The 22,883-nt window shown below is 32.3% G+C and overlaps 1 protein-coding gene, 1 long non-coding RNA gene and 1 pseudogene across 2 annotated transcripts; all 3 read right to left on the bottom strand.

The window, feature by feature from the left end:
- Positions 1-3,689: 3,689 nt before the first annotated feature.
- On the bottom strand, positions 3,690-5,057 carry LOC146958256 (uncharacterized). The gene is made up of 2 exons (XR_015025009.1): positions 4,605-5,057; positions 3,690-4,336 (listed from the first exon to the last, which is right to left on the bottom strand). It is a non-coding gene; the product is annotated as an uncharacterized LOC146958256 (long non-coding RNA).
- Positions 5,058-7,759: 2,702 nt separating this feature from the next.
- Positions 7,760-13,535, bottom strand: LOC146958255 (mitochondrial import inner membrane translocase subunit PAM16 like 2-like). Its single transcript, XM_085741348.1, has 4 exons — positions 13,198-13,535; positions 12,451-12,538; positions 8,126-8,259; positions 7,760-8,041 (listed from the first exon to the last, which is right to left on the bottom strand). The coding sequence occupies exons 1-4, from the start codon at positions 13,198-13,200 to the stop codon at positions 7,928-7,930; spliced, it is 339 nt and encodes a 112-aa protein (XP_085597474.1). The 5' UTR covers positions 13,201-13,535; the 3' UTR covers positions 7,760-7,927.
- A 7,049-nt stretch (positions 13,536-20,584) lies between these two features.
- On the bottom strand, positions 20,585-21,440 carry LOC146958254 (uncharacterized; annotated as a pseudogene).
- Positions 21,441-22,883: the final 1,443 nt, after the last annotated feature.

Genomic DNA, 22,883 nt, shown 5'->3' with positions numbered 1-22,883 from the left:
TTTCTTAAAAAAAATTACAGTTTATTATTAAAAAAAAACAGAATATACTATAAAGCTTAGTGTCTGACCATTTTTTTTCTTGACATTCTACTATAACTATAAATTAATATACATATAATCAACAAATCTACCAAACAATAACATATTGAACATGTATATCTTCCAAACAAAATCATCATACATATTTATTATTAAACATTAAAACATATATATTTTTTACAAATAATTTCATCTAACAACATATTTCCAAAAAACAATAACATATACATATTATATCAATACATGCATTTAAAATTCGAAATTATAAATAAAAATTACAGAATTAATAATATGATTTTTTTCTCTAATTGCAGTATTTTTCACTAACATAAAGCTAATTTATTACCTAAAATCCGTAATATATTTGCAGAAAAAAAAACAGACGATGCAAATAATTATAACATCATATACATAAAAAATAAACAATATCGTATATTTAAAAACAATAAAAAATTCGAAAAAAATCATCTACAACAATCAACATGTACAACAACAACATTATTTTGAAGTAGAGAAACTACTAACTTGTTGAGACTTGACAAATAACAGATCCGGAGAACAAGCTTAGCAAGAATCAACAGGAGGTGGTATAACTTTGACACTAATACAAATGAAATTAAAATATTAGTGGTATTGTAACAAAAAATAGAAACATGAAAATATAAGTTAAAAGAGTTTTGCCAAATTTAAGAGGTTTGGTGTTGCTGATAAGTGTAGTTTATATGAGATAAATGAGATGAAATTTTTTCTAAGTCTTCTGCAAATGAGCAACAGCACCGGTGCATGCTTTTATATGGCAAAACAAAAACTAGGGAAAATCCGACGGAATAACCCCTCACTTTTTGCAAGCACAGGCTAGGCATAGGTAGCTCAGAATGGTCATATTTTTCAGACAAAAAGCCACGAAAATCATGCAAAAAGCCACGGCCTTACCCCTCGATTATTACCTTTATCAGCTTTTGGCAAGCACCGGTCAACTCAACTGCAATTTTGCAGAGATTCTGGCAGACCGACGGGCTGTCCGTCGCATTACCCCTGGTTTATTACCTGCCATGGTCTGCCATTCTTCAGTCTTGTCTCCCACTTTGAATTCAAATGTGGCGCCAAAAAAAAACCAGGGATATCATACATAAAACGACGGATTTGTCCCTGGTTTACTTCATGCGGTCCCACGTCTTTTTTCCAGGGGTTATCCTAGGCATTTTCCCTGGCATATTTACCAGGGGTTTCAAACTCCTGTCAAAATCCCTGGCAAAAGGTAATGTTTCTTGTAGTGATAGTTTTTGCACTTTCAAGTCTGTTATTTGCTTGGCATTGTTAAGGACCCGAGGGGTTTTACCACAACCTTGTGGAAAAAAAATCAATTTTCAAAAACGAACACACAAATCCAATTGCAATAAGACGACTGCAAGTCCGAGATTCAAATCACACACCCATGATTAGACTTCACATATTAGGCTATTGTTGAAGATTTCATAAGTAAAAAATTGCAGGGCTTGTGTAGAATAGGTCGATTTGGAACTCACAAAAAGGAAGAAGAAACAATAACGTGTGCTGAACTTATAAATATGAATCCGGGAGATATACACAGGAAGATTGAATTAAGGGCAAATTGGGAAATTTGGGGGGCATAAAATATTTTGGGGGGGCCGATAAAGAAATGACCTTTTAGGATAATTGTTTCAAAAGAAAGTGGATTTGTGCTTGGAACCTTTTTTTTATACTATTACTTTTACACCCTATAGCTTATTCGTGCGCCCTATTTTTTCTTGAAAATACCCTTTGTTCATATTATGAATTCCGAACCAGATTGTAGGGAATTTTAGATTCTAAAATCTAAAACTTAGCAAAATAAAAAGAAAATGTGTCGTAATTGATATCAAATGTTTTTGTTGACTGTCGTACGATCCTCACATAAATTACAAAGCAATTTTCAGGGATCATATGAGCGATCAACAGTGACTATGATATCATAAACAATTCCAACTAAAAAATGAGAAAGAAAAAGCAAGAAAGGATGATAATTGAAGAATGAATGAATATGTTGAAGCATACATAGCTATTTATAGCTATAAACCTATCCTAGATTGTAATTATATTCAAAGGAAATCGTTTACAATGCCTAAACCGACCAAAAATAACATTAAACACACCACAAACTATCCATACCTTTGGTGTAATGCCACCGTCCACAGTCTGGGAAGGTTTAGATTATATATGCCGAATTCCTTAGAAACATTTCAGATTATATAATCCGAACTGTCCCAGACTGTGTTTAAGCTTGATCTTTGGAGGGTTCTCATGGTGAATAACATAGAAAAAAAATACAAAACATAATCCAAAGACGTAAACAACTTAATAACAAAAATGATGATGAAAGGGAAGGTGTTCCAAGAGGTGTAAAACATTAAATATATAATCCAAACATTAAATATAACAATTTCAAATACAACAAACGACATAATTGAACAAAGTAAAACACGTAATAAAACAAAACATAACATATCACATATCATCCAAACTAACTTCTTCGCCTGGTTCCTCCAACAAAGCCTTTGTCTTTTCTAGTTCCTAGGTCGGATCAAACTTTCCTAAATTTTTCCAACAAATCTAACCAATGAAGCTTCCAGCTTGATCAACCCTTTAATATTGTACTAACCAAATATCGACAACATGATTATCACGCCATTATTGTTCCTGAGCTTCATTTGGCTGAACCAATTACATACACTGGGTGAAATCTTATCAGTTCAATAAAAACTATAGGTCTCTGAATATAGTGAAGGCAAACTTAAAACACTACTAATGCACCCATTGTCATCAATAAGACAGATAATAATTAATGGCCATACTCAGAAATTGGATGCTACATTTGATGTACAATTGTAATAGATGTAATTACTAACCAACCAACCACAGTTAGTCAGTTAGCAATCAGAGGGATGATAAAATATAAATACAATACAACTAATAGAATGTAAGTAGGTATCATTGGACATCAAAGTAGTGGAGAGTACAAGTCTATTGAATACTTGTAGTTCAATTAGAGATTCATTAATTCCCTAGATGCCTCTCCCATTAAGAAAACCAAATACCAATCAGATCCAGACTGCTTGAGACCTATTTAATGGATAGATCCCAACTAATCCATAAATGCATCTTTTTTTATATGCTTAAATGAAAGGCAATAAAGTTTAAATTGTACCATTTACTCCCAGCAGAAGATACTAGTTGTTACCTTGATAGCATGTGGATAGTTCTTTGTTGATGCACTTGCCAGCCACAAAATTCTCCAACATATTACTTCCCCTAAACTATATTCCTTAGCTAAATTAATTTGCAGTGTCAATGAGTGAATAAGGGATGTTTCTCAACTATTTTAAGCTTTTGTTATCCTTTAAAAATGAGTTTAATTTATATACACCGTCAGGGTACAAAAGATTAGTCAAAGAATAGTGTTTTGGATAATTTAACTTTTCTAACATTTTACATGTCTTCTATGAAGCCCCGATACCCGACACGATACCGATACGATACGATACCGATACGGCGATACGGAAAAATTTGCAAAATTCCCGATACGATACGGCTGGGATACGTTTAAAATATTAAATTTAAAATTAAATATATAAATGCACAATATATAAACATTACTAAAATTGATAATAAATTACCATTCAAATTACTCAAAATGAGCAAACAAGTGACATTTACATATCTTAAGTTATGTACTGTTATAAAAGGACATCATTAGTACTATCCAAAAAAATCATCATCAACACTACCCAAAAAGGACATAGTTTAGCTATTCATAAAGAACATCATAGTCCAACATTCACTACTTCAGAGGAAACACGGATTGTATCGGTCTCCTCTCCTCCGTTTCCATCATCAAAGAACATTGTAGCCTCCAACTCCGGTTCATCTAAAGATAACTCAGCTAATTCAATTCCAACTCCAACATTAGTATGCACATAAACCAAATCTTCAGCCCTTTTTCGATCCATTTTATTTCTTTTCAAAGATTGAATAAAAGAGTAAGTACTCCAATTTCTCTCAGAACATGATGAAGAACATACCTGAACTCCTTCACCAGCAATTTTCAATAAGTGAAATCTCGCTATAGAGTATGAACTCCTCACCTCTTTTTGACAAAAGTTGCACTTCCAAAGCTTGTTTCCACCTGCAGAATCATTATTCTGCACAACAGTGACAAATCTCCATAGTGGTTTACTATCATCTTGGGGTTCTTTTGAAGCAAACCAACTAGTAACACTTTCTTCTATTGGAGGCATAACTATTAACAAAAGAAACAATAATAAAACATTAACAAGAGGTTGGTATTATGAATAAAAAGAAAAAATAAATCTAGGGTTTATTGTTTACATATGCTAAAGACAATCATTAATACAAACAATCTTATTAAGAAGAAAGTAAACATTTTTTGTGAAACAAAAGAGAAGATTAAAGAGAAAAGAAGATATTCAAGGGAGAAAAACAAAACATAGAGAATAGAAGTAAATAGAAAATAGAGCAGTAGAGAGAAGAGAATCAGAGTAGAGAACATGAAGATGTTGATGGAGGTTTTGTTGTTGATGTTGAGATGGAGCAATCGGCAGGTTAGAAGGACTGGAGGAGATAAGGAGAATCGCTGGCGGTGAGGAGTTTCATTCCAGATCCATGTTTTTTAGAATGAGGGAGACAGCTGCACTTCCACTACTACTTATTATTCTTCTTATAAAATGTAGTCGGCTAAGTAAAAGCTTTATTCAAAAAAAAAAAAGTGAAAGCTAAAATAATAATAAAAAATAGTGTACACGTATCGAATGAAGTATCGGTAAGTTTAGCCGTATCGGTTGTATAAGTTAGCCGTATCCGATACGTATCGGTAATTTAAATATTTTTTAAATTAAATTAATTACCCAATACTTCTCTGATACGCGTATCGGGACGTATCGGTATCGGATACGTATCGGATACGATACTTCGTGATTTTTGGAGTATCGGGGCTTTGGAGCATGTCTTCTACGCAAATTTGGATGAACAGTTGTTGCATAACCCTAAAGATTGGTTTATCTTCAACTGTCACCAATGGTTATGTTTGAAGGTGGTCGATTGTGATGCTTTGATGATGCTACCAGGGCCACAGAAAGCCTAAAGGCTCAAAGAGCGTTTGCAGATTACGAAGATATTGCCCACCAATGAGGTCCTAACGCTGGCCGTGGAAGTTGAACTCACGCCCTTGTAGGGTATGAGCCAACCCCTTACCAACTGGACCAAGCTACGTTGGTTAATTTTGCATACAAGGTAAATAAAGTATATGTAATTCAAAGATGCTGTCAAAAATAATATCAATAAAAACACAGAATGTAATTTCAAAAATTTCGTACAGCCAGCAAACAAAATGCACCACAAGGCTCAAGTCCACACAATCTAAATAAGGCATGGATGTAAATTAGGTAGTCAAAAATAACAATGTAGTAAATAAATGGCAAAAAATTGTGCAAGGCCACGTAATATTTCTAATATATCAATTGATTAGAAATATTACGCGAACTTGCACAATTTTTCTAATATTCATGGCAAAGGAAGGTGGGTGGTCATTCAACATCGATTCCTCTGAAAATGTGGCCTTTCCTATCAATTGATATATTAGAAATATTACGTGAGCTTGCACAATTTTTTGCCATTTTTTATGCTTCAAGAGATGGAAATATTAACAAAAGCAATGAACAACAAGTTGAAGAAAATTAGGGTTTTGTTTCAACATCTAATAGATGAAACTTAACAAAATTAGATGGAATGGATGATGAATTTGGTGCATATGGTGATGAATTATAGGAAGAATCACTTTTTGATGGAGATGAGGAATATTTTAGAATATCACGTCAGTGTTTTTTCAGTCAAAATATTAATGGAGAAGTAGGAAATACAAAAGATAATAGAGTAAATTACACTCCCCTCCCCTCTTATGTTAAAATATACACTCCCCTCCTCTCTTATTCAAAACATATTAGAAAATATTTCACTTCCATCCTCTAAGAGAAGCTTGAATTACATCCCCCTCCCCTCTTATGTTAAAATCTACACTTTACTCCCTCAATATTTTGTTTTTTAGTTTCTAATAGTGTAAAAAAAAAAAAATAATCTAACACACTTCGAAAAAAATAGTATTGTTGGTCTATTTTAATATATTCAAAATTTGAGTACATATTTTTTGCTATTTTTGATTCATAATTTCATTAACATATAGCTTCAAAGTCTATTATAAAATAGGAAACAACCAAAAATAAAATTAAAATATGTGAAAAATTACTAAAGACAATAAAGTATGGTTATTTAAAATTTAATTTTATACTCTAAATTATAAAATTAATAGAAAAATATTTAAATTTAATTATCATTGACATTTAAATTATAAAGAAATGAATTTATTTTTCTTAAATGGTGGCTCAAAATTAATATATATCATAAAAATATTTATTTATGCTAAAATAGATTAAATTGTAGTGCATATTTAATTATTAAGGGAGAGGGTTGTAATTCAAGCATCTTACAGGGGAGGGGAATATAAATTTTACTTTTCAAGGGAGGGGAGTGTATATTTTAACATAAGAGGGAAAGGGAATGTAAGAGGGAGTGTAATTTACTCAAGATAATAAACTTGAGGTGCTAAATTTGAGCAATTGAGATTTTTGGGGCAAAAATCAAACAATTGTGAAACTTGAGGCACCAAAATCAACCAATTGAAACTTGGGGGCCAAAATCTAGCAATAGAAGTATCAGTGTGATACCTTGGTTGTTCAACGTCATAGTTGTGGTTAGAAAGATAAATTTCACATTCTCCCAAAGTTCTCTTTCTCATCCACACTCACCGAAGAGGGGTGCTTTTGAGTCATTTTTTTGGCCTAGAATCACTCATGAACATCTTTTTTATTGTATTTTTTTAATCTAAATAAGTGGTTTCCACATAGATCAAGTTCAAGTTTTCTTGTGTTTTTTTGTGATTTGGTTGTTTGAGAGCGGTGTTGTGGCGTTCATCGTCTTGTGCGGCGTTGTTTGATTATCCGTCTTTTTGCCGTGTTTGTTTCCTATTGAAAGGCCGGCTTCATTCAATTACAAATTAAATGTAGGCGTCAACGCTGTAGATTATTCCGATCACTTTGAGTTTATTATATTATGTGTAGGCATTTTGTTGTTGTATATTATTTACTTGGGTGATGTAAGTACTTGGGTGACGTAAGTTTGTTCGCAAATTCATTTTTTACGTTTTTAGCGATGTTGAATATGTGATTGTATTTGATGCACTCTATCAATTTAAATAGATGAATACCATTTTGTTTCTGTCAAAAAACATATATCAAGCTCTTATAATCATTAGTAAAAAAATCAAATAATATCATTGTAAGAGTTTAATTTTGATACATTTTCGGTGTAAAATATTTCACATCTTAAACAAATCAAACTCAATCATATATGTGATTTTGTAACCAAAAAAAAAAAATCATATATGTGATTTTAAATGTAAATATAATTAAAGTTAAACATTTTCAATGGTCTAACAATTATAATTAATTCACAGTGTAAGAGTAAATACTCGCTTTCTTGTTTGTTTGACGCAAATGGTCTCACAACACCATATTAATGATTTATTTCAAAAGAGAATATTCAACAATCCATTTTGGAGGAATAGCAAAAGCTTCAATACTTGAGGCAGCTCTTATTATTTCTGCAGTCAATCTCAATTACTTAATTAAAATCTCATTGTATGGTAAAGATAATTTTAGTCTAAAAACATTGATGATACAAACATGGTATATAATCAGGCCAAAGTAATGACACAAGGGGATTTGTATCATTGTTGTAAGATGACACTAAACCGTAGTTCTCACAAGGGGTGACCCTTGTCTCGTTGGAGAGCCTCTAGAAATTCCTTGGCTCGATAGAGTTTGGATTGAAGGTAAAAGCTCTTGGCATTTTTCTCAAACATAGTTTCAAATTTCTGCACAACATAAATGTATGTTTTGAGCACATTTACACGTCACAATAAACGGATAAGAAGCGAGACACAAATTGATAAAATAACCTTTACAATATCTTCCCAGGATGTTTTCTCTGTCACGCCAAGAATCAGTCGAGCCTCTTCCACTGTCATCATTTTGCTTCCTCTATGGACCGCATTTTGTATTGTCTCTTGCGCGGCACCATTTTTGGTAGCATCTGTAACAAAGTAACGATAAGAATATGACAAGATAAAGGGTATAAATCTGTCCCTCTATGTATATAGTGCCAGTATCAAATAACAAAATCAGCATTTATGAAATCTTAATACTCCCACTGCTTAATACTTTTAAGTAGAATATGAAATGAATTTCTATCCCTGAAGTCAAAATTCTAACGAGTATACCAGTCTTATAAAATTTCATGTCAATCAAAACGCGTTGATAATTAATTTACTAATTTTTCATCCCGTAACAAGAAAAAAACTAATCTTTCATGAAGATTAGATTAAAAGAATGATGAGTTAAGATGAGAGGTCTAAATTATGATTACCAATCTATAACTTATCAGGTAGTGTTAGGCACTTGGCCTTAAAATTCTGGCATAGTACATTTTCTGAACATTTTTCTTTTATTGGATTCAATGGATTGCAGAGACAACAAAAGATACCTAATACATTAGCAAAATTGAAAAAGCTCACTAACAAGAAGAGTACTTCAATTTAACCTTATGTATCTCCTAGAAAGAGTTCCAATTAAACATTAGAAGAGAAGGAACATGGTTGCAAAAAAATATCGTCACAAAGAATTAGCAGAATCCTCACATCACATCCATTACATCAAAATATTGTAATTTGATTTTGAATTTCATTTTTAGCTGAAGCCTACCAACATGATCAAGTATAACACATTGTGAAAACATGCTTGGGGAGAGGAAACCCCACTAAGGGTAACCAACAAGGTTCCTTGACAGAAATTAGTGTTCGGCAAAAGTCAGAGAATACTTCACGCCAATCACATAGTTACTGTTGTGAATTCCGGACTCAAATTTCACACCAATACAAACTATGATGTGTGGAGCAAGTATCAATGGCAACCACCAATAACCAAAATTAACCACAAGCAACAACAACAATATAGACCTAGTCTATAAACCAAGTGCATAACAAAACCACAATCCAACCAAGGAATAAACAAGATAAAGAGAGTAAAGAAAAATAACAACACCAAGAAATGTTCACCCAGTTCGGTCCAACTTGACCTACTCTGGGGGAGAGATTGATCTCTCCAATCCACTATCAATGAGTTCTTACAAAGAGATACAAATGGGTTACAAGAAATTAGCTTCAACAAGCTCACAAAGAACAACCCTAATTTCTACCCATTTTCCCAATCTCACCAATGAACAAGACACTCATGAATTTTCACTCTCCCAAGGTGTTTACAATTGTTTCCCAACACTAGAATCTAACCCCCAAAAGAGAACCAACCCTTAGCCTTTGATTTCACTAAGGATCTTCTCTTTTGGTTTCACAAGACTCACCCATGTTGCTTACAAAAGACTCTTCACTCATGTGTTTCCCAACCCCATGAATCTTCCCCAAAAGGCACCAACCCTTTTCCCAAGAGCCCCCTCTTTTGGTTCTCCAAGATTCACATCTTGAAGCTTTGAACCTCACCCAAAGACCCTCAACCTTTAGTATCTAAAACCCTAAAAGTTCCCTCCTTTGGTTTCCATGAGATTTACCAAGCTTCCCCAACAAAATGGGTCATGGAGTGCTTAAAACGTGTTTCAGATCTGTCAAAATCGTGTCACGTTTGTCCAAATCGTGACACGGTTGATACGTACGACCCAAGGTACGACCAACCTTATCCTGAAAACTTGCCCAGCAAGCCGAAAATCGTGTCACGTTTTCCCAAAATCGTGTCACGATTGAACATCCAGAAAACATGTTCACGACATACCAAAATCGTGCCACGCTCACGAAATCATGTCACGATTTCTCTGTTCCTCCAAAACTCCAAAACACCAAATTTTGAGTCATCCTCAACAATTCTCCACCTTGACTCTAAATTTGTGGTGATGCCACTTTAACCATCAACCATCAATTCCCTTTTCTTTTCCCTTGCATCCAACTACACCAAGTAGCTCCACAAGAATTCACCCTTACCTCTTCAAACCTCGGAATGCCTTCCGCCCTCTTGAAGTTCCTTGCATCCAACTACACTAGGATTTTTAGGTAGTTCCACAAGCCTACACCATAACCTCTTCGGCCCCCGGAGTGATCAAACCCGTCCTCCCGAAGATTCACTTGCCTCCAATTACCATTGGCCTTTTCCGGTAATTCCACAAGCCATGCCAAACATTCTTCAACCCCCGGAATGCCTTCCGTCCTCTTGAAGAATTCACATGCTCACAACTAGAGCATAACACCCAAGGCCTCCATAGTCGTACCATTCCCGGTGTCATCAACTCCACCTCAAGTTGAGCTTTCTCTACCTCAACTTCCGAATGCGTACACACACTATGCTTCCACCTTGCCACTCCACCTCAAAGGTTGATCGCGAGTATTCTTCACACCGCCTCTCCAAGCTGAACTTGATAATTGGGAACACACACATCACCGCCACGACATCACCATCATGACCTCCTCTCTTCATACTTTTCCTTCTTCGATTGTGCTAGGATGACCGGCTTCGAAACCTCAACCTTCAATGCTTCCATACACTTCCATTGAACCATGCTTGCTTCCATCTCCAAGATGCAACCTTTGGTACCCATGGTGCACACTTGACAAACTTCTCCCCTTGCCCCACGGTGGGCGCCAATTGTTGTGAATTCCGGACTCAAATTTCACACCAATACAAACTATGATGTGTGGAGCAAGTATCAATGGCAACCACCAATAACCAAAATTAACCACAAGCAACAACAACAATATAGACCTAGTCTATAAACCAAGTGCATAACAAAACCACAATCCAACCAAGGAATAAACAAGATAAAGAGAGTAAAGAAAAATAACAACACCAAGAAATGTTCACCCAGTTCGGTCCAACTTGACCTACTCTGGGGGAGAGATTGATCTCTCCAATCCACTATCAATGAGTTCTTACAAAGAGATACAAATGGGTTACAAGAAATTAGCTTCAACAAGCTCACAAAGAACAACCCTAATTTCTACCCATTTCCCCAATCTCACCAATGAACAAGACACTCATGAATTTTCACTCTCCCAAGGTGTTTACAATTGTTTCCCAACACTAGAATCTAACCCCCAAAAGAGAACCAACCCTTAGCCTTTGATTTCACTAAGGATCTTCTCTTTTGGTTTCACAAGACTCACCCATGTTGCTTACAAAAGACTCTTCACTCATGTGTTTCCCAACCCCATGAATCTTCCCCAAAAGGCACCAACCCTTTTCCCAAGAGCCCCCTCTTTTGGTTCTCCAAGATTCACATCTTGAAGCTTTGAACCTCACCCAAAGACCCTCAACCTTTAGTATCTAAAACCCTAAAAGTTCCCTCCTTTGGTTTCCATGAGATTTACTAAGCTTCCCCAACAAAATGGGTCATGGAGTGCTTAAAACGTGTTTCAGATCTGTCAAAATCGTGTCACGTTTGTCCAAATCGTGACACGGTTGATACGTACGACCCAAGGTACGACCAACCTTATCCTGAAAACTTGCCCAGCAAGCCGAAAATCGTGTCACGTTTTCCCAAAATCGTGTCACGATTGAACATCCAGAAAACATGTTCACGACATACCAAAATCGTGCCACGCTCACGAAATCGTGTCACGATTTCTCTGTTCCTCCAAAACTCCAAAACACCAAATTTTGAGTCATCCTCAACAGTTACCAAAAAAAGTACGATATATTATGAATACATATCACAATTATCATTCAAATATCATAAGCAACAACAATAGTCCATTATTATAGGTTGGATGAGACGTTGGAAATCTGTTCCAACTAGTAGGGCGCCAAAGCATTAAGATATCAGTCATTGTGAAGCCTATGTAAGATGTAATGCCTACTTTCACATACGCGCCAAAATATTTGCTTTCACATATAGCTATTTTACACAATGTCCTCATAAAATTTCTTTTTTGAAGGAAAATCCTTCGTTGTGATTTATTTTCTGATTAAAAAAAAATGTTAAGTAGTGATTACTTCTCAAAAAAAGGATTAGATTTGCTTGTGCGAAACAAGTAACTAATTGATATCTATGTTGGATACATTGAAATCATTGTTGGAGATATATAAATTATAATCAATTTTAGCAACATTGGCAAATGGTATACATCCAAAGCTGTAAAAGAAACCACAGAACTAAACTGTAAACCACCTTACAAGTTTGTCTAAAAAATTGCAAATATATCATCTAACATGAATATACACAGCTTACTTTGAAGTGCTTGACGATACGCTGCAACAACTCCTCTTGCCAAGATGCTCCCACCAATTACAATCAAGTTGGCAAGAATCTTAGCAGCCTGTATGATTTATGTTTTGCAAGAAACAGGGTGCTTTTCAGAAATGGAATTGTAGAAAAAGAACATTTATATATGGAAGATTGATTCTATTTACTTGCATCTCACTTACAAGACCAACCTCACCAATAAATGATTATGTTTTCAATTTTGTTTTTTGGCACGTTATAGGTAGATTCTAATTACTAAGCACAATTCGCAGCTATAATTAGGCATATTATATGATTTGAGTTTAACTGCGGGCAAGCATATGTTAAACTACATGCTTTTATGAAATTTGAACAAAAAATCATGAGAGAAAAAAATACTTAATAACAGCTTTTTCCTATATAAACTAGTCTTGGTTGGCAAAAAATACATTATAAGCACCTTTTTTAATCTGCAACTTTAGTTTTTCCTACCATAGACCAGGACACCTAAAATCCAAATACTTGACAAGAGCCTAATAAACAATATTTGCAATTTTATCTTTTCAAGTAAAAAAAAAAAAAAAAACAAAGATTTCTAATATATATAGGTTGTTCCATCAGTTAAGTCTAATTTTCTTTATGCATGTAAGTCAAACAAGAATGAATATGATATACATTTCTTGTCCTTATACTCAAACTCTTCAAAAATTAGACAACGAAAGGAACTTTCACAACAAAGTTATATAAACGTACCATAACTTAAGAATGAACTCAATGGTCCCTTGTGGTCGAAAAGCTTGGAGTATCTTCTGTGCAAATCGAGAATTAACTTTACTGTTATTGATACAAAAACAATTATGGCAAATAAAGAGTTTAAAAGATTAAGATTAAAGCTTATAAACATACCAAATTATGTATCCCTAACTGTATGAAAGAAACATGACTGAATTTCATGACATAATAAAATAATTTCAGACTCAAAACACCATATGATCCCATTAACTGCTATTCTTCTTTGGTTGTCTCACGCAGAATAGCATAGTAAAGCAAAACATGACAGAATAAAATAAAACAAATGAATGGACTCAAATGATTATCGAACTCTCCTGAAAAAATTGTTCTAAAAAACCCGAATTTGAACCGGAGGGTTGACACGTAAAAAGAATTCAACCTATAAACAAAGTGAATAATGGGCAGAGAGACATTTACCTCCAATTGACTGTGGTTGCGGACAACAATGGCCAAAGATTGACAATTCAGGTTATGAAAATTTGTCAAAGAAAAAAAAAAACCTCAATCTACAATATAAACAATTGAGACCTTCTTCATTCTAGAGTACACGTGGCAGTTTATTAGCCTAATTAACATTTAATAATTTTCTAAGTCAACTTAATTCAAATCAACTAATTCAAATTAAAATCATTTCATTTGATTTCCGTTTAAAGATGTCGCCAATAAAATCCATTTAATAGGTTTTTATTATTAACTTTCAACCTTTCCAAAAAATTATTAACTTTCAAATTTCAAATGTATTGTACATTATTATTTCAAGTAATTAATTTCAAGTTTAATGCACATGTCATGCCTAGAAATTACAGCCTTTATTTGCTGAGAGCATTTGAACCTAATAATTTTTTTAATATATAATGTACATATTGTCAATAGTTTTGTACACAATTTTGATTTTGATTTTGAAGTAGTCTATTCACATATCCTTCTTTCTTTTTTTCTGCATGGATACTTTACTCTTTTTATTTGTTATGCCTCCTCAAATTTTGATTTTGAAGTCTATTCACATATCCTTTTTTTTTTTTCTGCATGGATATTTTACTCTTTTTATTTGTTATGCCTCCTCAAATTGAATTCATTAAGAGGACACTTTCATTTTTCCAAAAAGGAGAATGAAGGCAAAAGATCTATGTTTAAAATCAAAGCGAAGTAGAGAACAGTAATATATGAACCCCTTAATAAGGCCGCTCCTTAGAAGTAGAAAATGATCATCAAGAATATACGATTCTGCAAGGTCAAGGGAACACAGCCAAGTCCCTTTGTATTCTTTACTATCTATTTCTTTTTAATTACAATTTAGTGATTTACTACTTTTTGAAATCTAAGAAAAATTATTTATTTAAATATTGATTTGTATTTTAAACAATTTTCTTTTGTTGCAATTGTCGAGCCCAATTTTTCTGTCCGTTCGGATTGCACCTCTTTGTGAAATTTTAATCTTTTAATTGTATTTCTGGTAGAATATCGTTGCTATTTCAATAAATCGATATTTTTTTAGAACCATCGATTTTAATATTATTAGTTTTCCATTCGTCAAAGTATATTATTCTTTTTTAATTTATTTGATTTGATGTAACTTAAATGCAGTTTAATGTAATTCATTCATTTTAACATTGTTAAAAGTAAATGGAAAAGATTATTTTCAAAAAAAAAAAAAGTAAATGGAAAAGATACAGCCAATCTTCATTTTTTTTTTAAATTGTCTTTAGCCAAGTTTTTGCACAGTAATACAATATGACGAACATTCAAATAATGGTTCATACAGGATTAATCTGAATTTTTAGTTCTGCACAGGTTAAGATTTATGAATTGAAAAAATTTCCATCAAACATTTATATTTATCTATTCATATATAGTGACACATATTATTGGACACAACTTGACTTTTCCGGAAAAGAGAATGAAGGCAGGAGGTCTATGTTAAAAATAAGAGAGAATTAGAGAAAAGTGATCTATGAACCCCTTAAAAAGACCACTCCTTAGAAGTAGAGAAAAATCATCAATACTATATGGTCTTCCGCAAGGTCCAGGGAACACCACTAAGTCCCTTTTGTTTTGTTTACTATCTTTTTAAATTACAATTTACTTTTTTTTTTTAGGGAATTTATTATCTTTTTTAATTCTAGGGAAATTTTATTTATTTAAATCTTGATTTTCTATTTTGAACAATGTTCTATTGATGTAATTGCCGAGTCCAAACTTTTCTTTGTGTCTTCATTCTTGGATTGTTTGTCTTGGTGAAATTGATTCTTTTAATCGTATTTTTGGTATAATGTAATGCTGCTGTTTCAATCTTTCGATTTCAATAAATCCTTTTTCTTTTTGTAGAACGATCCATGTAAATATTATTCGTTTTTTAATTTGTTTGATGGAAGATAATTGCAATTTAATGTAATTGATTCATTTTGATATTGTTAAAAGTAAATGGAAATGATCCATCAAATCATCATTTTGATAATTTTCTTTAGCTAAGTAACTGCAGGGTGATACAATATGACAAAACATAAATTCAATCTAAATAATTTGGGATTTTTGTCAAAAGAAAATCATTTAATGTCTAATCTTATGTGGCTTAACCTCAAGCTTCTAACTATGTGTCATATTTTTAATGATATTGATACCCATTAAACTAAAACAAATTAATATAAATTTAAAAATATAATTAATGACTCATATGAATTAAAAACAAAAATATTTCTGTAAAAGGAATATAACGTAAATACTATAAATAATTTAAAGGAATCACTTTTTTTTTAAAAATCTGGCATTTACAATATTAAAAAGTAAATGAGAATTTTTATTGGCATTTAATTTGGAATTTAAATTTTCGCAAAACCTTAAATAAGGACATTTAGTCTTATTTATATCTTCTTTCTCTCTCTCTCTTTTTATTTTTTTTTTTTGTTACAAATTCTTTCTCATTTCTATTGTTGGGGTTTTCTTCTCTACCAAAATAAATTTCAGAGCTTCTATTGCATTCTTCCTTGCCCTTTCTTGCATTTTCTATTTGATTTCTTTCTCTTTCTTTTTTGAAGGAGATTTCTTTCTCTTTCTAAAATTTTCATTTCTATGGCTTTTACTTTTTCCATATATATATGATGTCTAACTTCCAGTTTGTTTTGATTGTTTTCTTTCAATTTCATGAATGAAATTCTATGGTCTATATTTTTTGTATAATTTATATTGTGGTGCATTTATCGATTAATGTTGTTTTAAAACGAAATACAATTTAGTCATGTAATTAACCACATATTTAGCATTTTGACTTCTTCATGCTTTTATTCTGGTATGGTGCATTAATACTACCAACAAATGAAAATGGAATTCAATCAATGCATAATCAAATACTCCCTCCGTTTCAAAATGAGTGTCGCTTTACCCAAAAAAAATTGTTTCAAAATGAGTGTCGCTTTCAGTTTCCAATGCAATAACAACTTTTTCTTTTCAATTGTACCCTCCAATTAATACTCTGCACACTACTTCCAAAGTATTACTTTTAAAACTAACCAATAGTTAATAAGGATAATTTGGTAAAATAACCATTCTTTTTCTCTTAATCATTGCATTTCTTAATATGTGTGTAAACACCTAAAACGACATTCATTTTGAAACGGAGGGAGTATTAAAAACAAGTTTCCATTTCAATGGTTGTGCATATGACCTTCATTCTTATCTACATATAAATATAAAATTTCAAAATTTTAAAATCTATATTAGCAGTATAGAATTAAATTCGATCCTCCATTTCAACCACATCTAATCTAATTGACTCTGTTTTTAGCAATTTATTTGATTTCCAATGCTTTTTTTGTTTGTTACAATAGAGGTAAAAAGAGAAGAAAGAAAACCAAAAACAAAAGGGCACTACTCCCTAAGAAATACTACACTTCATGCATTAGCAAGGAGCAGATTATACAAATTAATAGGAGGTTCATATAACGTCACAAACAGATAGTTGGACTGCACTCTATCTTAGCAAGAACATCTGCATGCATATTACATTTTCGGAGAGTATAGTAACGTCACAAACAGATAGTTGGACTGCACTCTATCTTATTGTAGTCTTAATGAAATTCATTTGCATAAACTACTTAAATTTTATGTATAGTAACTAATTGATTCGTTAAGCATCCATATGAGGGTACCGTTATAGAATACAACAGATGTAAATATATTTGTTTCAGAAAACCAAGTTTAGGGTTTCAAGGTGAAATTTCTCAAATCATTTTTCTTAAAACCATTATCTTTTTTTAAGGATGTACATGTCAATTCGAACCCTTTTTATGTTCTAATTTTATTCCATTGTAGGATCTTTAATTCTTAGGTATGAAAAAATCTTAAATTTTGATATTTTTTATTTTTTATGTTTACTTTGTACTATGTTTTTAGTCTTTGAAAAAATGGCTACCGCTATACCGTCAGTGACGAATCTAATCGAAATTTTATGAGGGGACAAAATTATATAGAAAAAATAAAAAATATTTTTACGATTATTATCTTTACATTTTTTTTTGTTTATAAAACTATGTGTGTAGTTACTATAAAGATTGAAAGTGTCAAAACAAGCAAAATAAATTTAAATATCAAATGATATTTTTGTCTTTCATATATCTGCTAATACTTTTCGCAAATAAACTATTTAGGGTAACTAAATCTACTTTATTAGTGTAGCAAAATATAAAAATACACTAACTTATAAAATAATTAAATGAACTAAAGAAAATTGGGTAGCCAAGGCCACCCCGACACGACAATACCCTCCACCCCTGTATACCCTATCACATTTTAAGAGTCGGTGTTATGCAATGTTATATGGGATTAAAAACATAGCATGGGGAAAGAAAGATAATAATGTGATTTGAACATAGAGCATCTCCAATGGAGAGTCCTTTACTTAACATAGACCTAAAACTAACAAGGACCTCTTTGAAGGAAGAAAAAATTAGTATTTATTAGCTACCGACCATTATATAAGGACTCTCTCTTCAACAAATAACGGCTCCAACAATCATAATAAGAAATAATGTAGATAAATGTCAGTTCTACCATCTCAAATTCATGTGATTTTTACTCTTTTCAATTTCTTTTTATTTATTTTATAAATGCACACATTAAAGTACATATTAGTCGGATCAATTTAAGGACTCTTTTTAATTTACTACCATTTGAATCGTTGAATCCTTATTCGAAATTTTCTTAAAAAAATTATAAATAAATGATGTGTACATGTGAGACTCAGGTAAAGATTCTTTTTAGTTTACTACTGTTGTAGATGTTCCAAATAACCTTCACTAGAACATTCGGTGAAACTAACATTCACTAGAAGATTGTATCTACGAATATAGATATATGGTGGATTTGGTTAGATGTCACATTTTCTCTCTATTCAATGTTGTACTTTTGACTACCTCTGATCGTTTTGTTAATATATCCAAATTCTGATATAAGTCTGCTATTGTTGTGTCTTTGCACGGTAATAATGATAATGCAACATATGGACAATGAAGTTTGTTGTTTTTTTTTAACATCATACATTTTTCATTGTTGGTTTTTGTATTTAATAAAATTTTCAACCATTTTTTATACCAACACAATCTTGCATAATTCCTAAAAAAATTAATCCTAGAGATTGAGGAAGAATATTTGATTCCCTTAAAAAAGAGAGAAAGAATACTTGAGCTCGATTGTTGTTTGTAAATCAAAGAAAAAAATGGTATACACAGGGAGTAGTTTACTAACGAGTTTTTGAATGACATTAAGTGTTTATGTATTTCAAACCACAAGTTGAGGCTTAAAAAAAGATGCTATGCTAATTAGTTTTTGAATGAGATAAAGTGTTCACGTATTTCAAACCACAAGTTGAGGTTTAGGAAAAGATGCCTATGCTAATGAGTTTTTTGAATGACATAAAGTGCTAAGGTATTCCAAACCACAAACTGAGGCTTAAAAATGAAAAACATTGATCAGATAGGGTAATAGTCAATGATTTGGCCAAAAACTTTATTATGGCAATTCTCATACCGAGAATGAATATGGTACAAAGTGGTCATGGATTAGAAGACAATACTTGCATGCATTAACCAATGATTGTCAAGTTACCTAATATAAAAAAATAATCCAATTCATTCTTACATATCCATACCTTCGATTTCAAACAATTAACACAAACTTTGTTGTCATCGGTCAAGTATATTTGGGTTGGTATATCCTGTTTTGTTTTTGTAACAATATTTGAGCTTGATTTATTTCACACACAATTTTGCTATCAATATGGCTCAAATAACCATCAAATATTTTCCGTGGCTTATATACTTCACAAAATGCACTGTATTTTTATTTTCAATTTTTATTACAAATGGTCAATGTTAATTATTATAAAAAAAAAAGATGGAATCGCAGATAACAATTCTTACCCGTGCTTGGCACGGGCTTCATACTAGTTATGTAAAATTAGCGTATGATTTTTGTTTTGTTTGATAAACTTATTTTAGTGTCATAAATAAATAAACCGGGTGGGTTGTCTTGGAAAGCAAGTCAATTTTTTAATTTTTCTATTATTAATTTTTTTTTCTAAAAATAAAACGGAAACAAAAATAAAAAAACTAGTAGATATTTTTTATATGAAAGTGAAAAAATAAAATAAAATTAATGAAAACATTTATTGTCATAAAATTTTAAAAATAATTTAATAAAAGATTTTTAAGCAATTAGAAGTTTTTTTAGGTGATTAATATTACTATTTTTTGAGTCAAGTAATATAGTGTACAAAGGACAGGTTAGATCGGGTTTTGTGTGACCCGGGGACTGTGAAGCCCAGATACTTCAAAATCGTATCCCCTGTGTATCCTGCACCGATACCTGCCCGATACTTCCCGATACGTATCAGGAGAGTATATGAAAATCCATTTTTAGAATAAAAGATTTTGGTATAAAATATCAAAATTGTTTCAATTGAATGGTCTCCATACAATTGTTTCAATTGTCCTTCGCATAGACTCAGCATCGTCTTTTTTTTGAACAAACTCAGCATCGTCTTATAAATAGACTCTTTAATTTAACCCGTACGCATGTAGTTTGTTCAAGTCTAGGGACAAATTTGAGTTTAAAAAAGGATCCAATAAAAATTTGGACTCATGTTAGAGACAACAGCTTCTCTTACACATAATTTGCTATGTTTTTTTTATAGACAATTGTAAATGTTAGTTTATGTGAATTGAATCCAAGACCTCCTCCTTCAACCCCTAATTTGCTATGTGAAATGCTTCTAATCTAAATTTATGTCATGTTTTATTAATCTGCAATAAAATATAATTCTTGCAAAGAAAAAGAAATAAAATTACTCAACAATAAATATCCGAACACGGTAGAATAGCAACAAATTGCTATTAATTTACTTTATTAAATGACTCTCCCTCCATATACATTATCACACCAAATTAAGGAGACCCTAAAATTAGAATAAATCCAAACCGAGATTAACCATCACAATCTTCTTCTCATTTTGGGTAGTTTTTCCCATAATAACATATCCATGAAAGGAATGCAATTCAAAGTTGAGTAAATAGGCAATTACCCCAAACATTAACAAAACATCAATTGCTTACCCCCCTCCGTCAAATAGTTCGGAAGTTTAAAAATAGCTTCGTAAATAAGCCCACAAAGGAATAAGGTTTGACGGTTAAGAGCAGTAACAGCAGGGTTAACCGTACCAGCCATTACACTATCGCATAGAGTAGGTTGATCAGCAGCAATTACGCAATCATAACTAATAGTATTAGAATCCCCATCAGCAAAATCCCAGCAATTTTTGAAATCCCGAACTACTGAACTATAAGAAGTTGCACATGTGTCAAGCGCTTGAGATTTACTTTTCTGTGCCAATCCTTTAAGGAAAGCTTCTCCTTCGACCGCTTTTTTAATGGCGATTTCAGCGACAGCCTTTGAGAGTTCTTTGTTATTCTTGGCTTGCGCGGTTTGTGGGCTGATAGAACCTTGATGCATTCTACCTTGTCAGATGAACGGCCGCAAAGTAAGGAAACTAGTGGTACTCCTCCTCCTCCTAAATCAAGAAGTCTTGCATTTGCTGCAAATGGTGATTGAGAAATTAGAATCAAACCAAGGAAGATGGAACAAATTGTTGAAGAATTCATTTTTTTTAATTAGGGTTCCTTGGTTTGAGGAAGAGTGTGTTTGGTTTCATAGGTGTTGGGGTGTTTTGTAGTAACGGAAATTTTAATTTAGGGTAATTAACGTATTTTTAGCAAATCACAGTGATTGTTGTGATGCTTGGGAAATGGTGATCCAATAATCTAGTTTTCCCTTCAATGGGGTTCAATAGAAAATTGAACTCTTGTGTCATTTTCCTGTTTAGCTCTTAAGCATCATATGGTCTTGATAAAGTTTTTTTTTTAAAAAAAGGTCCCTAGATGAGAATGACCGCGACAACAAGGTATTGGTAGTTGCCGTTACCGTTTCCCCCGATTTTATAGAGTGAAAAAAGATCACGAGGAAACGTCGTCACAGCTGCAACGAAACACCGTTATTACCAAAAGAAAACACTGCTCATGACAATATACATAGAACTCGTTATTTTGTAATTAAGATGGATGAAAATCACATTTTTAGTGCATAATTATCTGCTTTAGGTTCGCTCTTACTCTAGTTTAGAACTTCAAATCTATCTTCAATTATACATTACATAAGACTGGTGTAATATTGTAAGTAATTCACACCAACCGCAATCCATAACGTAACGTTCATGGCAATCAAAATTGCAAAATCATATACGCAACTGTTATTTTATTTGAAACCTTGGTATATGTTTGAGTTTGATTGCTGAGTTGACTTTATTTTTATTTTAATTTGAAGATATCATTTATTGAGACAACTGAAGGTAGCATCTCATATTCTAGTACCCAAGTTTTTGAGTTGATACCTACTTGTCTTGATGCAGTTGCTGACTTAGAAATGCAGTGATTTAATTGCAGTAAAAGCTTGTGGTAAGAGAAGCCTAATCAAGAATGGCTTGGGTGTAATGTGGATGCCAATCTTCATCATGAAGCGGGGTATTACTTCACGTGGTTGTTGTGTGAGAAACAACGTTGGAGAGTTTTGGTTACATAGAAGTCCAAGGTTGAAGAGTCAATTTGGTTATTTAACACATATTAAGTAATGTAATAAGTTTTATGCGTTAAAAAGAAATTATGAATTATTTTATAAAATTATCTTTGTTTAATGTTACCTGAAAGATAAATTAAAAAATTAAAAAGAAAAAGAATAATAAATATAGTTAAAGGTATAAAAGGAAAAATAATATTAATGTTTCATTCGTATTATAAAACGACCTATGTTTTGGGACAATCATTTTTTCTAAATGACTTATATTTTGGTAAATATGGAATAATTTCTTGCATTAAAACTAGTTTGTCTTAGATTTCTAGCGTTGAGGCAAAATTTGTTCGACAACAAGTGAATATGGTTGCGTATACTTTTTTTTTATTTTTTTGGTGGTGGCAGGGATTTGAACCCCGGACATTGCATATATTATGCATTGTCTATGCCAATTGAGTTAAACTCACAAGGACACTTATGTAAGGGCAGTTATTTCTTAATCGTCATATTATTGAAATTGTTCCTCTTAAAATTGAATT

The sequence above is a fragment of the Medicago sativa genome, chromosome 1, assembly GCF_051527215.1.
Source record: "Medicago sativa cultivar Bolivia chromosome 1, Bolivia_mono, whole genome shotgun sequence".
Taxonomy (NCBI): Eukaryota; Viridiplantae; Streptophyta; class Magnoliopsida; order Fabales; family Fabaceae; genus Medicago; species Medicago sativa.
Note: the sequence above shows the minus strand (reverse complement) of the source record. Positions and strands in the feature narration are given on the sequence as shown.